The sequence below is a fragment of the Nelusetta ayraudi genome, unplaced genomic scaffold (genome assembly GCF_046127955.1).
Source record: "Nelusetta ayraudi isolate G7.1 ecotype Tasmania unplaced genomic scaffold, CSIRO-AGI_Nayr_v1 ptg000042l, whole genome shotgun sequence".
NCBI classification, from domain to species: Eukaryota; Metazoa; Chordata; class Actinopteri; order Tetraodontiformes; family Monacanthidae; genus Nelusetta; species Nelusetta ayraudi.
Window position 1 is genome coordinate 10,912,088 of NW_027466092.1, and position 14,309 is coordinate 10,926,396.

The window sequence follows — 14,309 nt, forward strand, 5'->3', positions numbered from 1 at the left end:
AACTATCTAAACCTAGTCTATAGCCAGTAGTAGTAGTGCAGTAGACCTGGTGTACAACTAAAACTATCAGTGTGTCCCTAAAGGTAATGGTAATGTTCACTAACAGAGTCCACCAAATACAAAGTAAAAAAAAAAAAAGATTGCAAAGTTTGATACTGTCATGCAATGCTAAGATACAACTGCTGAATGCTGAGTAAATCGGTGGGACAATGAGGAAGAAGTCCAGGACGGAGGAGGAACAATTTATTTTTAACTTTATCCGGTGTGAGTTTCGTAAAGAGGCCTTTAAGAAGTGTTTGGTTCTTCTGCTATTTGTTTTGGTTTGTTTTGTTTTTTAAATTAAACAATCCTTCACACCTTATCTTGAACAGATTTAGCAGCAGTGGACGCAGTGTGAAAAGGGGAACCATATTAACCATTTTAGTCAATAATGTGTTTGAGCTGGCAAGTACACTCCTTGATTCCCTTCAAGTAGTTTGCTTTTATTCTAACTTTGTGCTTCATGTGTTTGATTATAGATTGGAACATGCATGCAGAAACATCTGTTTTAAAACATGTTTCCCTTAATTGAATTAAAAAATATGAAATGAAACAACAATACTACTACTACTACTACTATTACTACTAGTACTACTACTACAACGACTACTACTACTAGTTATAATAAAAATTGATAATAAGAATGTCTAATGAGAGCAAAGTTAGTTTCGGGCAATAGTTAAAAAAATAGAAAATTAAGCAATGGAGTGGCAACATCTTGTCTTTTGCTGTCACCCCTCCCACATAGTTCCTCTAACAGGTTTGCCTTTCTGCATTGTGGTGTACTTCACACTTTCTGTCACGTTTGAGGACATCAGAGGGAGGACATCAACATATTTTCTATGGGGACATTATAATGGACAGTATAACAACAATATTTTTTTTGTCAGGTAAGACACACTGATAGAATTTTCATCGATTGTCTTCATACAATGGTCTGGCATCATTAATGTGTCTTATCAGCTTTTGTGTTTTAAAAATAGCCTGAGATGTGAGTGCTTCCTCTCATTACATTGGCAACAGTTATTTCTGAAAACAATCCAGTATGATAACCTGATTACCAGCATAATACTAATACCAATAAATAATAATACATTTAAGCTTAATTTTACATTTTATTTAATATTTTTTAAGTCCTAGTAGTGCTGTGTTGTTTTAATGTATTACATTCCCTTAATATGCAGCTTCATTCACAGTCTATTTTATTTGTAAAACATCAAAACTTATGATTTTGGTTGAAACTAAATGGTCTCTAACATAGTGAATACATCTTTACGAGTCTGGCCAAAAAAAATATGGAAATAGTGGGGGTAGTGCGACAATCCAGAAATGTAGTCTTACCTCAGTTCTTTGGTTAAGAACAAACAAACCAAACAAACAAAAAAAACCCTTGCACATGCACTCATAGGCAGCCTGAGCAGACTAGGTGTGACTTGCAGCTGCAGCAGTAACAATGTCTAACGCTGGTGCTACTTCAGTGTCCTCCCACGTAGCTTGAAGGATAAAGTTAATGAGCAGGGCGTATGAGTAACTCGTAGCTGTTAAGATTAATCATTATAATATGCGGCAGAGCAGACTTGACCTCCAGAGTTATGCTCTGAGAATGAATTTTTCACATCGTGATGGTTTTGTGTAATCATTGTTGTGCATGTGTTTATTGAGGGGGAGAATTCAACAAATCTAAAGGAGGAACAAGAAGTTGCAACGTAACCGAGCACAACTGTCATATAAAATGAAAAGAAAAGTCACAGTGGCTGTTTGGTGATTTGTTTTGGGTTTCTCAAGTGAATCCTTCATTTTTCAGTGCTGAAAGCTGCACTTGGTTTTAATATCGATCCTGTGCCTTGGAAATCAATCAACAACAATGCTGCAGGCTTTGGCTATCAGGTGGTGCAGCGGAGAACAGAGTAAGTCAGCAAAGTAGTTTATTTCCTTTCAACCAGTATTTGTGATAGGCCTGTGTCAAGCTAGCCACATTTTCATGCTGATTAAACTTACACTATTATATTCATCTTTGCATTTACCTTTTAAACTCCATGCATAATTTTATCATCATTTGGTCTCCTACATAATCATTTACCCTCCTGTTTACAGCCTCCTGCAAAAAAAAATGTTTTGAAACTGCTGCTTTGTTGGGCGTTCATACCAGCCAGGCTTTGTTACATGCATTGTTTCATTTCCACAGCGTGCTCGTCAGCGCTCCTCTTCAACAGTTTTCGGCAAAGGAGAGGGGACAACTCTTCAAGTGCACCACCACATCATGCTCTCCGCTTTCAGTTCAATGTGAGCAGATTTCTGTCCGAACACTGAACATAATCTCCAAGACTCACACATATTAAAACACAGATTGTAAGTTTAAGGTCTGTCATTTTCACATCATATCGTTTCCTGATAGATGTCTATTGGATTTAAGTTGAGGGTGTGGTTACAGGTTGCAACAAGTATATTTCATATATGTATATTATATAATGACGGATCTGGAAAGAAACATAGCATTTACTCTTTTTAATTGACACAAAGGTACTGCACAATTCTCAATTGTGGTCATCAGTTATAGCTTTTGTTCTGTCAGTGTTTTTAAAGACCCAGGGTTTAAGATTTAACAGCATCTAGTGGTCAGGAATAGTATTGCAATGAAATTATTAGTTTATTTTTCATTTTCAGTGTTCAGAAAATGGACAACAAGTGGTTCACACCAGACACAAACGGGCGCGCGGCTTGTGCCATTCATTTCAATGGAAGCGGAAGCGCCGCGAAGCGCGAGGCTCGAACTGGTTCACACCAGACGCGAACAGCTCCGCGACAGTCGACAAGCGCTTCTGCTCAGCTGCAGTCTTTTTTTCACTTATTTCTGGAAACTTTACAAGTGAAAATTGAATATGTTTTATTTAATCTTTTACATGAGCAGAAGCATATTTCCACCAAGGGGTACTGCACGACATCATGCTGTGCCGTATGCACTAGATGCGATCACAGAGAGATGCGGTGCTGCCGCTTTTTAGCTGTCAAGATGTGTATCTTAACATATGTGTCTCGGTCTCATCACCCCTCACCAGGATGAGCGTTGCACTCTTTTTCTCATATTTACGACACACGCTGATCCTATTTTCCTGTCGACAAACTAAAAAATCAGGGGGAAAATTTGGAAAAGCCTTTTGAAAAGCTTTAATTTCCTTTTTAGCATAAATATCATGTCAGATACCTTCCTGCCGCTGTGCTGCTCTTACATAACATGAGAATGTTGTCAATGCAGTGCCAGAGTTTGCAGTCAACAGCTCCCTTGGTCTGACAATGACGAATGACCCAGCCACACAAAACACTCTGGTGAGCTGGAGATATTCTTTTGTGTGTGCGCGCGCATGTGTGTGTATGTGTGTGTGTGTGTGTGTGAGAGAGAGAGAGAGAGTGTGTGTCTATCTTTTCAGAAAACACAACTAATCATTATGAATCAGACCTGACTGCGTCTCTTTCAGGTGTGCGGTCCAACCATTCCAAAGGACTGCAAAAGTATCACCATGTACAACGGTATATGTGTTTGGATTGACAGCGATGATCGTGCGGCAAAATATTATCCGTTGTCTGGTGAAGGTGATTTTTCTGCTTGTTTCCTATTGATTTATTTTCAAGGAATCAATTGCAACCAAAGCTGGTTGTATCGCTGCGGTTCATATCACCAGCTGGTCAAACAACTGCCTGAACTGAAAATGCTGTTATGACGTTGATCATCTCTTCTTTTCAACAGAATGCCGAGCTGAGGCAGACATTGCATTCCTCATGGATGGCTCAGGCAGTGTCCAAGCTACAGATTTTGAGAAAATGAAAGAGTTTGTAATAAATTTAGTCCGCTCATTGCAGGGGAAATATACCCAGGTAGAGTTACTTTATTTTATTCTTAAATCATTCGTCTCAGACCTCAAAATTCAAAGAGGAAGAATCACTTTATTTGGACAATAGTGAAACTGTGCTTTTACCTTCATTAATTCAAATCAAATAACCACTGGATGATGATTATTGACAAGATCACAATTGACAATATCATCTTGATATAGGTACATGCAGATAAAAGCTGCACTACCGATGGGTTTTGCAGTTGCACCGTTACCAGTGCAACTGCAAAAACCTTGGTCGTTTGTCATTAAAATACAAATTCCATATCAACTATTTAATTGAACTTTTGTTCTTTCTTTGCAGTTTTCCGTTTCCCAATACTCCACTGGATTTAACATTCACTCTTCCTTTAACCAATTTCATACCTATCAGGGATGGGAAAGTCAAATACGTTCAATTGAACAGATTGGAAGTGGGACAAACACAGCCGATGCTATCAGAAAAGTTGTGTAAGTCAAGATACCACTTTATGAAATATCATGTGTGAACAAATAAATAATGTGCAAATCAAACAAACATGTTAATTTCATAATGTACGGATTCAATTGCTAAAGTATAAATTAAAAAGGTCTCTGATATCATATCTTACATACATGAGAATTTCACAGAGAATCACAGACTTGATCAGTTGCATTTATTTTGGGATTGGTTTGTTTCTATTTTACCATTGGTTCTCCTGCCAAAAGACGGCCCCTTTTGTTCTAGAGCTGACACAGAACTCTATTGGACAAATATGGACCAATTGCAGCCCAAGGGTGCAGTAGCTAAATCCTTCTAAATATGCAGTGGAATTAAATATTTAATAACTGTTAAGCACAGAGGGGAACTGAAAAATACAAAGAAGTGGGCAACAAGCACTACATTTTCTCCAACAATATCACAGTAGTGGCATAAGAAAAATTTGTCATTCAAGCAACCACATTGAAAGCAGATCTTTCTCCCAACAGCCGGTACGTCTTCAATGAAAATGTTGGCTCCAGGCCAAATGTGAAAAAGGTCATGATAGTGATTACAGATGGAGAATCTCAAGACCCAAAGAAATTGCCCGGTGCAATAATGGAAGCTGATGCTAAGAAGATTGTTCGATTCACTATTGGGGTGAGTTGCATAATAATCAATAGCATTTTAATTCATGATCTGTCTTTCAACAGTGTGGAAATATTAAGTTGGGTCCGTGTGAAAAAGGTGTGAAAGAGTAAAGCCAAAAAAAGATTGCCAACGTTTTTGACCAGTCTTTCCAGTGCACATGTTTTCATAATCACACATTTCTATCTATCTATCTATCTATCTATCTATCTATCTACATATATATATATATATATATATATATATAAATATATATATATATATATATATATATATATACATATATATATATATATATATATATATATATACATATATTTATTTGTTTTTATCTAATTCACAATTCACTTGTGTAAACGTTGTCCGCATATACGCCATTGAAAGGGGTGAATCAGGTCTGTTGCAATTCACTTCCTCTAACCCTTCTCAAATCTTTAGGTGGGGAGGGCATTTAGCAAACAACAAGCAAAAGCGGAACTGGAGAAAATTGCGTCTCCTCCTGCAAGCATCCATGTATTTCAAGTGGAGAGCTTCACAGCACTTGACGCCATAAAAAATAGCTTAAGGGAAAAAATCTTTTCCATCGAAGGTATGAGTTTGAATTGTGTAAGATAGCCTGTTCGTAAGAATACGTTGCATTTCTGGAGGTTTCCTCTTTCTATCTTAGGGGAATAGTTTGATATTGACATATGCCGCATAAATTTAAAATATCAATATTGCTTTCACAGGATCTCAAGCCGCTGGAGAGTCACTTAAACTGGAAATGTCTCAGTTGGGATTCAGTGCAGCATTCGTGCCTTCGGTGATCACAATTAGAAATAACAATTAAACAAGAAGCAGTGTTATGTTGTTTGCATTGTTAAGCTAATAGTTTTTTTTACTTCAAAATTTGAGACTGAACAGTGGGATATTCAGATGGCTGTTGTTGGCGCCAACGAGTGGAAGGGGGGCTTTGTGCGATCAACCAGTGGCGAGGAGAGAAGCTCTTTTATGCCTCCCAAGATGGAATCTGACAGTTACGTGGGTATGATGAGTCATTCCTGCCATTTTTGTGCAAGACCTTTACACATTCAGTCACAGCATTGCTTCACAGAGTCGGCAACATTGACGTAAAAGCAAAGGAAAAAAAGAAACATATACATGCTTTAACAGAATCAAAACCAGTAGTATTACACACAACAACATGACAACCTACTTGAATTGACTGTTGTGTTCTAGGATACTCCATGGCAATCGCTAAAACACAACAAGGCCTTCTTACAATTGTTGGAGCCCCGAGATATAAGCACCGAGGTCAAGTGTTAGTGGTTGAAGCAAGTGGCAACTACGTGGACATCAACCCCAACCCTGAGCAGGTCCGTGCAATTAAGGCTGGGCACACAGTCCCTTCTGTCAACTGGGCATATTTTCACCCTATGTCATTGTGTCGTTGTGATTCAGACTGGCGCATATTTTGGAGCAGTTGTTTGCGCCATGAAAGTGGACAGTGATGCCTTCACAGACCTCATTCTCATATCTGCGCCCATGTACATAGACGAAGACAGGCAGGGGAGAGTGTACATTTGCAGCGTATCGAGTTTGGTAAATGCTTCCCCGCCCTGTTAAACACAGTTAAACTGGCAATGCAAATACTAACTCTTGTCCTTTTGCTCCCATCAGAAAGTTGACTGCTTGTCTGACCCTCCAGTAGTTTTGAGAGGGGACAAAAATGAACAGGGGAGGTTTGGCTCCTCTCTTGCTGTACTGCCCGATATCAATGCCGATGGCCTCAATGATTTGGCCGTTGGGGCCCCTTTGGAGAATGATGGTCATGGCAGCATCTATATATTCCATGGCATGAGGAGCGTTGGCCTCACCTTCTCACAGGTGACAGACATCAAAATCAATCACATTATTTTTGCAGCTCTCCCATTGCGCACTGAAGTTTTCAAGGTCATTTTTGTTTTGTTTTTTGCTTTCACAGAGAATTCTCGGTACTCAAAGTGTAAAGCATTTTGGCATGTCCATCAGTTCGTCGTCATTTGACCACAGCCTAGACAATCTGCCTGACTTGGTAGTTGGTTCAAAGGGCAATATTGTCTTTCTTAGGTAAATTAAGTCTTATTTGATCGTACATAATACTCTTTCAAGTTCACTTCTGCCTTTTTGCCAAGTATTGCTCTATCTATCTATCTATCTATCAATCTATCTATCTATCTATGCTCTCACATTTCCATCTAACTATGATTTTTTCTGTCAGTTGGACAAATTTCAGACCGTTTAGTTGAGTACTGTTTTAGGCAAGTGTGGTAGTTGTTCAAAATTATCATCATGCGTTCTGTCCTTTCAGATCAAAACCAATTGTAATGGTCAAAGCCACTGTGTCATTCAACCCCAATTTAATTCCCCCTCAGTACTCAGACTGCTCAACACCATTGCAAAGCTCAGCAAAAGTTTGCTTTACAATGTCCAGACACTCTGCTGTCGACACAGGTAATGTCCTTGTCAATTCATACAAGTTCTGCTTTTAAGATGTAACAACAGAATAATAATGAAACCTATTTGTAAAAATTGCCATCAATTTCAGCACGAGCCCAGATAAACTTTACTTTCACGCTGGACATCACCAGGAGCATTCCTCTCAGCCGAGCTTACATCAGAGACAAGGAGCGAGCTCATTCTCAATCAGTCGAGGTCACATTAGAAAGGCCAAAGTGTGTTGTTGTAAACTTCAATGTCAAGGTGAGTTATATAGAACAGAATAGAATGCCTTTATTTTGGAGAAATCTGCATAATTCAACAGCATATACAGTGCAAAGACAAGCTGAAAAAAAGGTAAATTAAGAAAAAATAAGGAAGTAAAATAATATGTAGTTTTTATAAAATAAGAAAGTGTTCACATCATTATGGACACTTCTATTATATACACATTATTTATAACTACTTCTCCGTCTTCTTTTTCTTCTTCTTCTGCTACATTATCTGCAACTCTATTTACAACTACATAGGTGTTTAAAAAAAAAGTGTTTAGAAATAAGTGTTTTATTGTATCATACAGCCCGATGGCTGCAGGTAGGACTGACCTGGAGGTCAGCTTGGCCAACATCCTTCTGTCTGCCACCACCTGGATGGAGTCCAGTGGACAGTCCAGGATGGAACTGGCTCTCCTCACCAGTTTGTCCAGTCTCCTCCTGTCACTGTCCGTGACTCCACTTCCCCGGGACATGTTAAATCACATTAGAGTTAGTGCTGGTTTCACTTCCTAGGACTGTCTCAGTCTCCTGGATTTTGTCACAATCCAAATGCATGGAAGTGCCAAAAAAACAATAGTTATAATCAGTTAAAACATCCAGCCATCTTTTATACCCACTTCCTCCTGCACTCAGCGTCTCAGGGAATTGCTGCAGCCTATCCCAGCTGTCATAGGCAAAGGCAGGTTACACCCTGGACAAGTCAGCAGTCCATCGCCCCATTGAAAGACAAACAACTGTTCACACTCAGACACGCACTCCTATGCACAATTTAAATTTTACAATTTCTATTAAAATGTAAAAAAAAAAAAGAAAACAAACAAAAAGGCATTTTTGGGAAGCTATAAAAAAGGGAAAATATGTTGTTTTCATGGAGGTCTATATCTCATGAAGCAGTAGCATATTATAGGATGTTTGACCAAATGCTGCACAATAAAGGTCCAAGAATAGACAACTGCTTCAAAATGTATTTGACAAGACCACTCCTTATTCTTGCAGAGTTGCCTTGATGATGCTCTCAATGCACTTTACAATGAGCTCAGATTCAGCTTTGAAGGTTTGCCCTCCCCCACAAATCTGAGTCCGGCTCTCAACCCACAGGCTCAGATGACTTCCACTTACCCTGTAAGTAATTATTGGTTCCTACTAGCAAAATAAACCACAGGAAACTAGAAAATGTAACTTTTCAACAGTATTTGACCTTAGAGTCAAACCTACAAAATCACGGGCTTACACTTATGAACCCGTTCATTTCTTTGATGTCCTTGCTCAGTTCTGCCATGTTCAGCCCTAACTGTTCCTTCAATATTGTCACTCAGTTGGGATTTGAAATTGATTGTGGAGACGACAGCAAATGTGTAGATAACCTGAAGGTGGATTTCAATTTTAGCAAGTAAGTGACGTGTGTGTGTGTGTGTGTGTGTGTGTGTGTGTTTAGGTCATCAAACAAATTTAACTATTAGTCAAAGACAACTCAAGTAAACACAAAATCAGTTTTGAAATGAAAGCTTTTGTTATTAAGGGGAAAAAAGAACCTGATATGGCCCTTTGTAAAAAGTGATTGATCCTGTTAAAACATAACTTACCTGCGGTTTATCACACCTGAGTTCAATTCCTCTAGCCACATCTGTGGTGTGATTGTGTTATGGTGGAAAGATGGCAAAGAGTCAATATAAGATGACGTCAGCAAGGTGCGTCAAGGAGGAAACAACACGCTACAAGTGTAGAGGGAGAGAAAGACAAGGGGACCGGTTGAAAAGCCAAATAAATACTACCCACGTGATAAAGTACAGTTAGACTCACGCGGACGTTATTTAATAACAAGACAACATCCAGGCCTGATTACTGACACACCTGTTCTCAATCGAAAAATCACTTAAATAGGACCTACCTGACAAAGTGAAGTAGACCAAAAAAATCCACAAAAACTAGACATTGTGCTGAGATCTAAAGAAATCCAGGATCAAATGAGAACAAAAATAATTGAGATCTATCTCATCTAGTTGTTCCAGCTGTCTATCAAATTAATCTCAGCAGATTTGAACGATACATAAATTGAGCATAGGAGAACAATTTTTTCATCCTTTCAGAGAGATGGTCTCGGTCTTACACCCATGTTACTTTGACTGTTCCTATAGCACCACCTGGAGGTGGTAGTTTATACTTCTCTAAAAGCCCTTTACAGTCTGGATTCACCTCACTAAGGCATCAAACAATAATGAACCTCTTTCTGTCAGTGAAATCTGCTGAAAGTAGCACAGTCCCTCTTTTACTTTTACTCTACTTTTCAGAAAGTGTGAGCTAAAACACAGTGCTGCAAATCATCCCTTTGTGATGTCACAAAAATGAACTGATGTCTCTGACCTCTCCCCAAATCCTTGGCAGACAAAACTCCCAGCATGGCTTGTTTCTGCCTCCTTTCTAACATCTAGAAGGTCTAACAAAGCATTGTTTTGTTTGTTTGTTTGTTTGTTTTTAATCTAGGATATTGTAAACAGGGCTAAATATTTGTGGCTAAATATCTATATTTATTTGTTTGCATGTTTGTTTGTTTGTTTGTTTGTTTTTAATCTAGGATATTGAAAACAGGGCTAAATATTTGTGGCTAAATATCTATATTTATTTGTTTGCATGTTTGTTTGTTTGTTTTTTATTCTTCCTTCTCTGGACTTTTCCATCAAATTCACGTCTCATCCTCTTTTGTTTCTCTCGGCTGAAAGTTCATCGGAGATTCGAGTTGGCATTGATGAGCTGATGAGCATCACCGTCTTGTTGGAGAACAGCGAGGAAAACTCCTACAACACCCACGTCATTCTGACATACCCAGCGGGACTCTCGTACAGGAAGTTGACCATTCTTCAAGTAAGCCATCTGGGTTGAGGCTGTGCCGAAGGAATCCCTCAGGGCTTCTTGGTTATAGAACCGTGTTTGATTTCTGTGTGTTTTGTGCATTTGATTTAAATAAGGGAAGAATTGAGTGCAACTCCTTGGACAGTGACAATGGCTTATCACGCGGAAAGACAGACTGCACCATTGACAAGCCCATTTTCAGGAGCAAAATAAAGGTTGGTCGGTCGCTTGTTTGGTTGTACAGATGAACAGTTTCTCGCAGCTGCTGACAAAGTCTTACCAACCCGCCCCCTCTCAAATTCAATTCCAGGCTTCCTTTGTTGTCTCCTATGGGATCGGAACTTACAGTCAGCTCGACAGGATGATCTTTGTCACGGCAAACGCTACAAGGTGTTTATCTGATCAGGCACAGCATTATGTGTGCATGCTGCGTCTTCTCCAAATTGTTTTTTAAATTTTCACTTTCTATTTCAGTGAGAATGAGGAGCACTCCAGTTTAAGCAAACCATACAGCATGCGTGGGATTAGTGTGAAGTACAGCATTTTTCTAACATTTGAAAGGTTGGTGTTTGAGAAAAGATGATGATTTTTTTATATGTTGCTTTTTTTTTGCTCAGATTTGACAGTTGACTCTTATACTGTTCTGCTCTGTCTAGCACCCTCAGCTACAACAATTTCACCTTTGGATACGATAATGTGCAGAAGGCAGTTCTGCAATCAATGGCGGTAAGCTATATTTCATAATTCCAGTAATGGCCGATTTACTCAACCCTGATGTTAGCACACATTTTTTCTAGCCCCTGAAATGGTTTCTCTCCCACTTTCAAGGTCACAAATAGTATCAGAGAACTAAATATAACCATAATAATTAAAGTGCCGGTGAAACTCGGTGATAAAGACATCTGGGTGCATACAGACGGACCGCAGGTAAGATGTTTAAAGTAACATGATGGCAAAGAGTGTCTTGCTCTCCGGTTGACACATGATGTTTTTCAATCAGTTTCCAGAGTGTCAAAGAGACAACAACCAAGTTCCCTCTGTCACTGATTTTGCTGCTCAGATTAAAAAGGACAAGATAGTGGTGAGATACATGTCATCTGTTTAAGCAAAGCTTAGTTGCTTTTCTAAAATTCTGCTGGCATTGGCAGTTTTCTCAAACATTTGCGTATTTCTACAACAGGACTGCTCAGTGGCAACATGCAGCGTCTTCAAGTGCAACAGGTTCATGGGGAGAACGGAGACATTGAAATACAACTTCTCTGCCATCATGACTTCAGGATGGATAGAACAGGTAAAGTCGGTATATATGTCGGGTGAAAGTTCTGAATGGTCCAGGCCATCCGTGACTTGAAGGTTAAGTCAACTGAATTTGTTTTTGGCATCTTCAAGTTACTTCATATTTAGTCCATTTATACACCTCATATTACCCTCAACATGACACTGCGGCTCGAGAATCCACACAGAATCACACTTATTATACATTACATCACCTCAACACAGGTGACCTCGTCGAGCTAAACTAAGTTTTCGGAGCATTTAAATTCACAATTAAAAATAAGTAACTAAGGTCACTGATGACTTACAAATAAAAAGCAATTTGTTGAGATTCCTCAATAAAGTTTTAATAAGTCCACCAAAACTACACTCTTTGAGCTTGAACTCTTGTCTAAACTTGTCCAATAAACTGTGCATTGTCACCGCTTCGTACGAGAGACCACCGTGATGAAAACAAAACTATTGAACTATTAAATTATTAATCAATTGAACATGTTGGGCACGCTCAGGGTTTATCCAATCACGTAACCCGTACGTGTGAACTTCAGCGTAAAGGCAGCTAGCTGGTCTTAGTATTGTATACTTGAAATCTGATTGACTGTCACATTTAATTGTGGTCTGCTCACTGACAGTGCAGAAGAGTCTGCAACGTTGATTCTGAAGGCCTCAGGCAGATTAATGGAACCTGACAACATGAGCTAGTTGGATTTGATATATACTATATATACTATAATATACAACAGCGGAAGCAACAAGTATATATTACATGATGTAAAAAGAACAGACTATGGACAATAACTTTTCTTAAAATCATATTTATGGTAAAATGTACTTTAGTATGATTGGGCCAGCAGAGAAGGCCTAGCCGGCCCTGCCGGCCCATCACTGGTCAAGATGTTTCACCTCCCATCAGAAAGGCTTCCTTAGTTCTGACTTTGTTCCCTGAATAAGTTTAAGAACAGGCTGACTTACATGTTTGAAACTTCTAGCCATTATTTAATTAAGACTGACCTGTGGTTGTTAATAACTTTAAAGATTAATGTCAACCCTCACCCTGATCTCTCTCAAACAGATTGGACTGAAAGCTGCAGTATTCCATTTAACCAGCACAGCCAGTTTGGAGTATGACAAAGACCAGTACATATTCTTTTCAACAGGGTCAAGTAATAACCCACCCATTCGGAAGGTAATTGAACAATGTCGGCCCCTGGTATTTTTTTTATTTTATTTTTTTTCTATTTTCTATTCAATTTAACTCTTTGGTTTCTCTCAGATTATAGCAGAAGTTGAGGTGTATCCTGAAAACGACTTTACTAAGGAGATCATCGGAGGATCCCTGGGAGGCCTGGCCCTACTCATTTTGACCGCAGTAGTCCTATATAAAGTGAGTCCCCCTTTATAAACTCATTAAGTTTGCACACAGCATTATAATAAGATTATACACAACCAGTTAACATTCACTTGACCATAATATTGTCATTGATAAAAAAATAAAAATAAATAAAATACATACAGTATAGGATGTTTTTTGTTTAGTTTTTTTTTTGTTTGTTTTTTAAGAATTCTCCTTGTTTTGTGCTTTCAGGCTGGATTTTTCAAAAGTAAATATGGAAAGATGCTGGAAGAGAATGCGGAAAACGAAGGCGGTGGAGGGGATGGAGGAGGAGGAGGAGGAAGAGGAGAGGAAGGAGATTTAGTCAGCGGTGGCGGTGAACCCACAGAATGACTTAAAGAGGCTTAAAGAGTGGTAGCGACACAAACACAGATCTAAAAGTTTCACTCCTTCAGTCGGAAACTGTTCATATTTATCCATATATTCAAATCCAAAATTAAAACATAGGAAATCTTAGTTTTCCAGGTCACGATGACATCAATGTGCATTTTGAATTCCACTGAAGCTTCTAAAGTATTGCTAATAAACTGAAATGGCTGTTCAAAAGATGTGCTGTACTGTGTGCTAAATTACAATGAAACAAAGTGTTTTTTTTTTTTTTTTTTTACTGTTCAGTTGATTTAGCCAAAGACTGAGCCAAGATTTCCTTCTCTATTAGCATTTAAAATAAAATGTGGCTAGTGGAAAGGAAGTGTTTGGTTTAGAACGTGACACGAACGTGCGCCAAGCAAGCTGGGGCAGATTCTTTTTAGGGAAAGTTTCTCCCTAAAAATTAAACAAACAATAAAAGTATTTTCATGCTTCATCAGTGTTTATTACCCCTACCACAAGTTATATTTTTGTTAAGAAAACAACAGAAGAGCAAAAAAGGGAATAAGTAACATTTTGAGTTTGTTTTAATGCAGTGAAACCTACAGAAAATGACATTTTTCTGTGCAGGTAATTTGTACAATGAAATAAAACATCAATTTTTTCATTTGTTTTTCAAATATGATCCTTTCTCAGCTGTACAAAAATACACATTATGAGATCGACTGTGATCATAGAGT

At 38.5% G+C, this 14,309-nt stretch overlaps 1 protein-coding gene across 2 annotated transcripts; it reads left to right on the plus strand.

Moving 5' to 3' along the window:
- The first annotated feature begins 726 nt into the window (after positions 1-726).
- LOC142893604 (integrin alpha-M-like) lies at positions 727-14,236 on the plus strand. Of its 2 annotated transcripts, XM_076034360.1 has the most exons (30): positions 779-929; positions 1,844-1,946; positions 2,225-2,322; positions 3,293-3,363; positions 3,513-3,627; positions 3,782-3,909; positions 4,231-4,376; positions 4,875-5,025; positions 5,452-5,602; positions 5,742-5,815; positions 5,908-6,037; positions 6,232-6,368; positions 6,454-6,594; positions 6,673-6,879; positions 6,977-7,101; positions 7,343-7,485; positions 7,580-7,734; positions 8,742-8,867; positions 9,062-9,135; positions 10,463-10,604; positions 10,709-10,807; positions 10,903-10,982; positions 11,067-11,153; positions 11,249-11,318; positions 11,421-11,519; positions 11,593-11,673; positions 11,773-11,883; positions 12,940-13,053; positions 13,141-13,251; positions 13,453-14,236. In XM_076034360.1, the coding sequence occupies exons 1-30, from the start codon at positions 896-898 to the stop codon at positions 13,591-13,593; spliced, it is 3,444 nt and encodes a 1,147-aa protein (XP_075890475.1). In that variant the 5' UTR covers positions 779-895; the 3' UTR covers positions 13,594-14,236. The 2 variants fall into 2 exon arrangements, with proteins under 2 accessions (XP_075890474.1, XP_075890475.1); XM_076034359.1 differs by lacking the exon at positions 1,844-1,946 and having other exon boundaries at positions 727-929.
- The last annotated feature ends 73 nt before the right edge of the window (positions 14,237-14,309 follow it).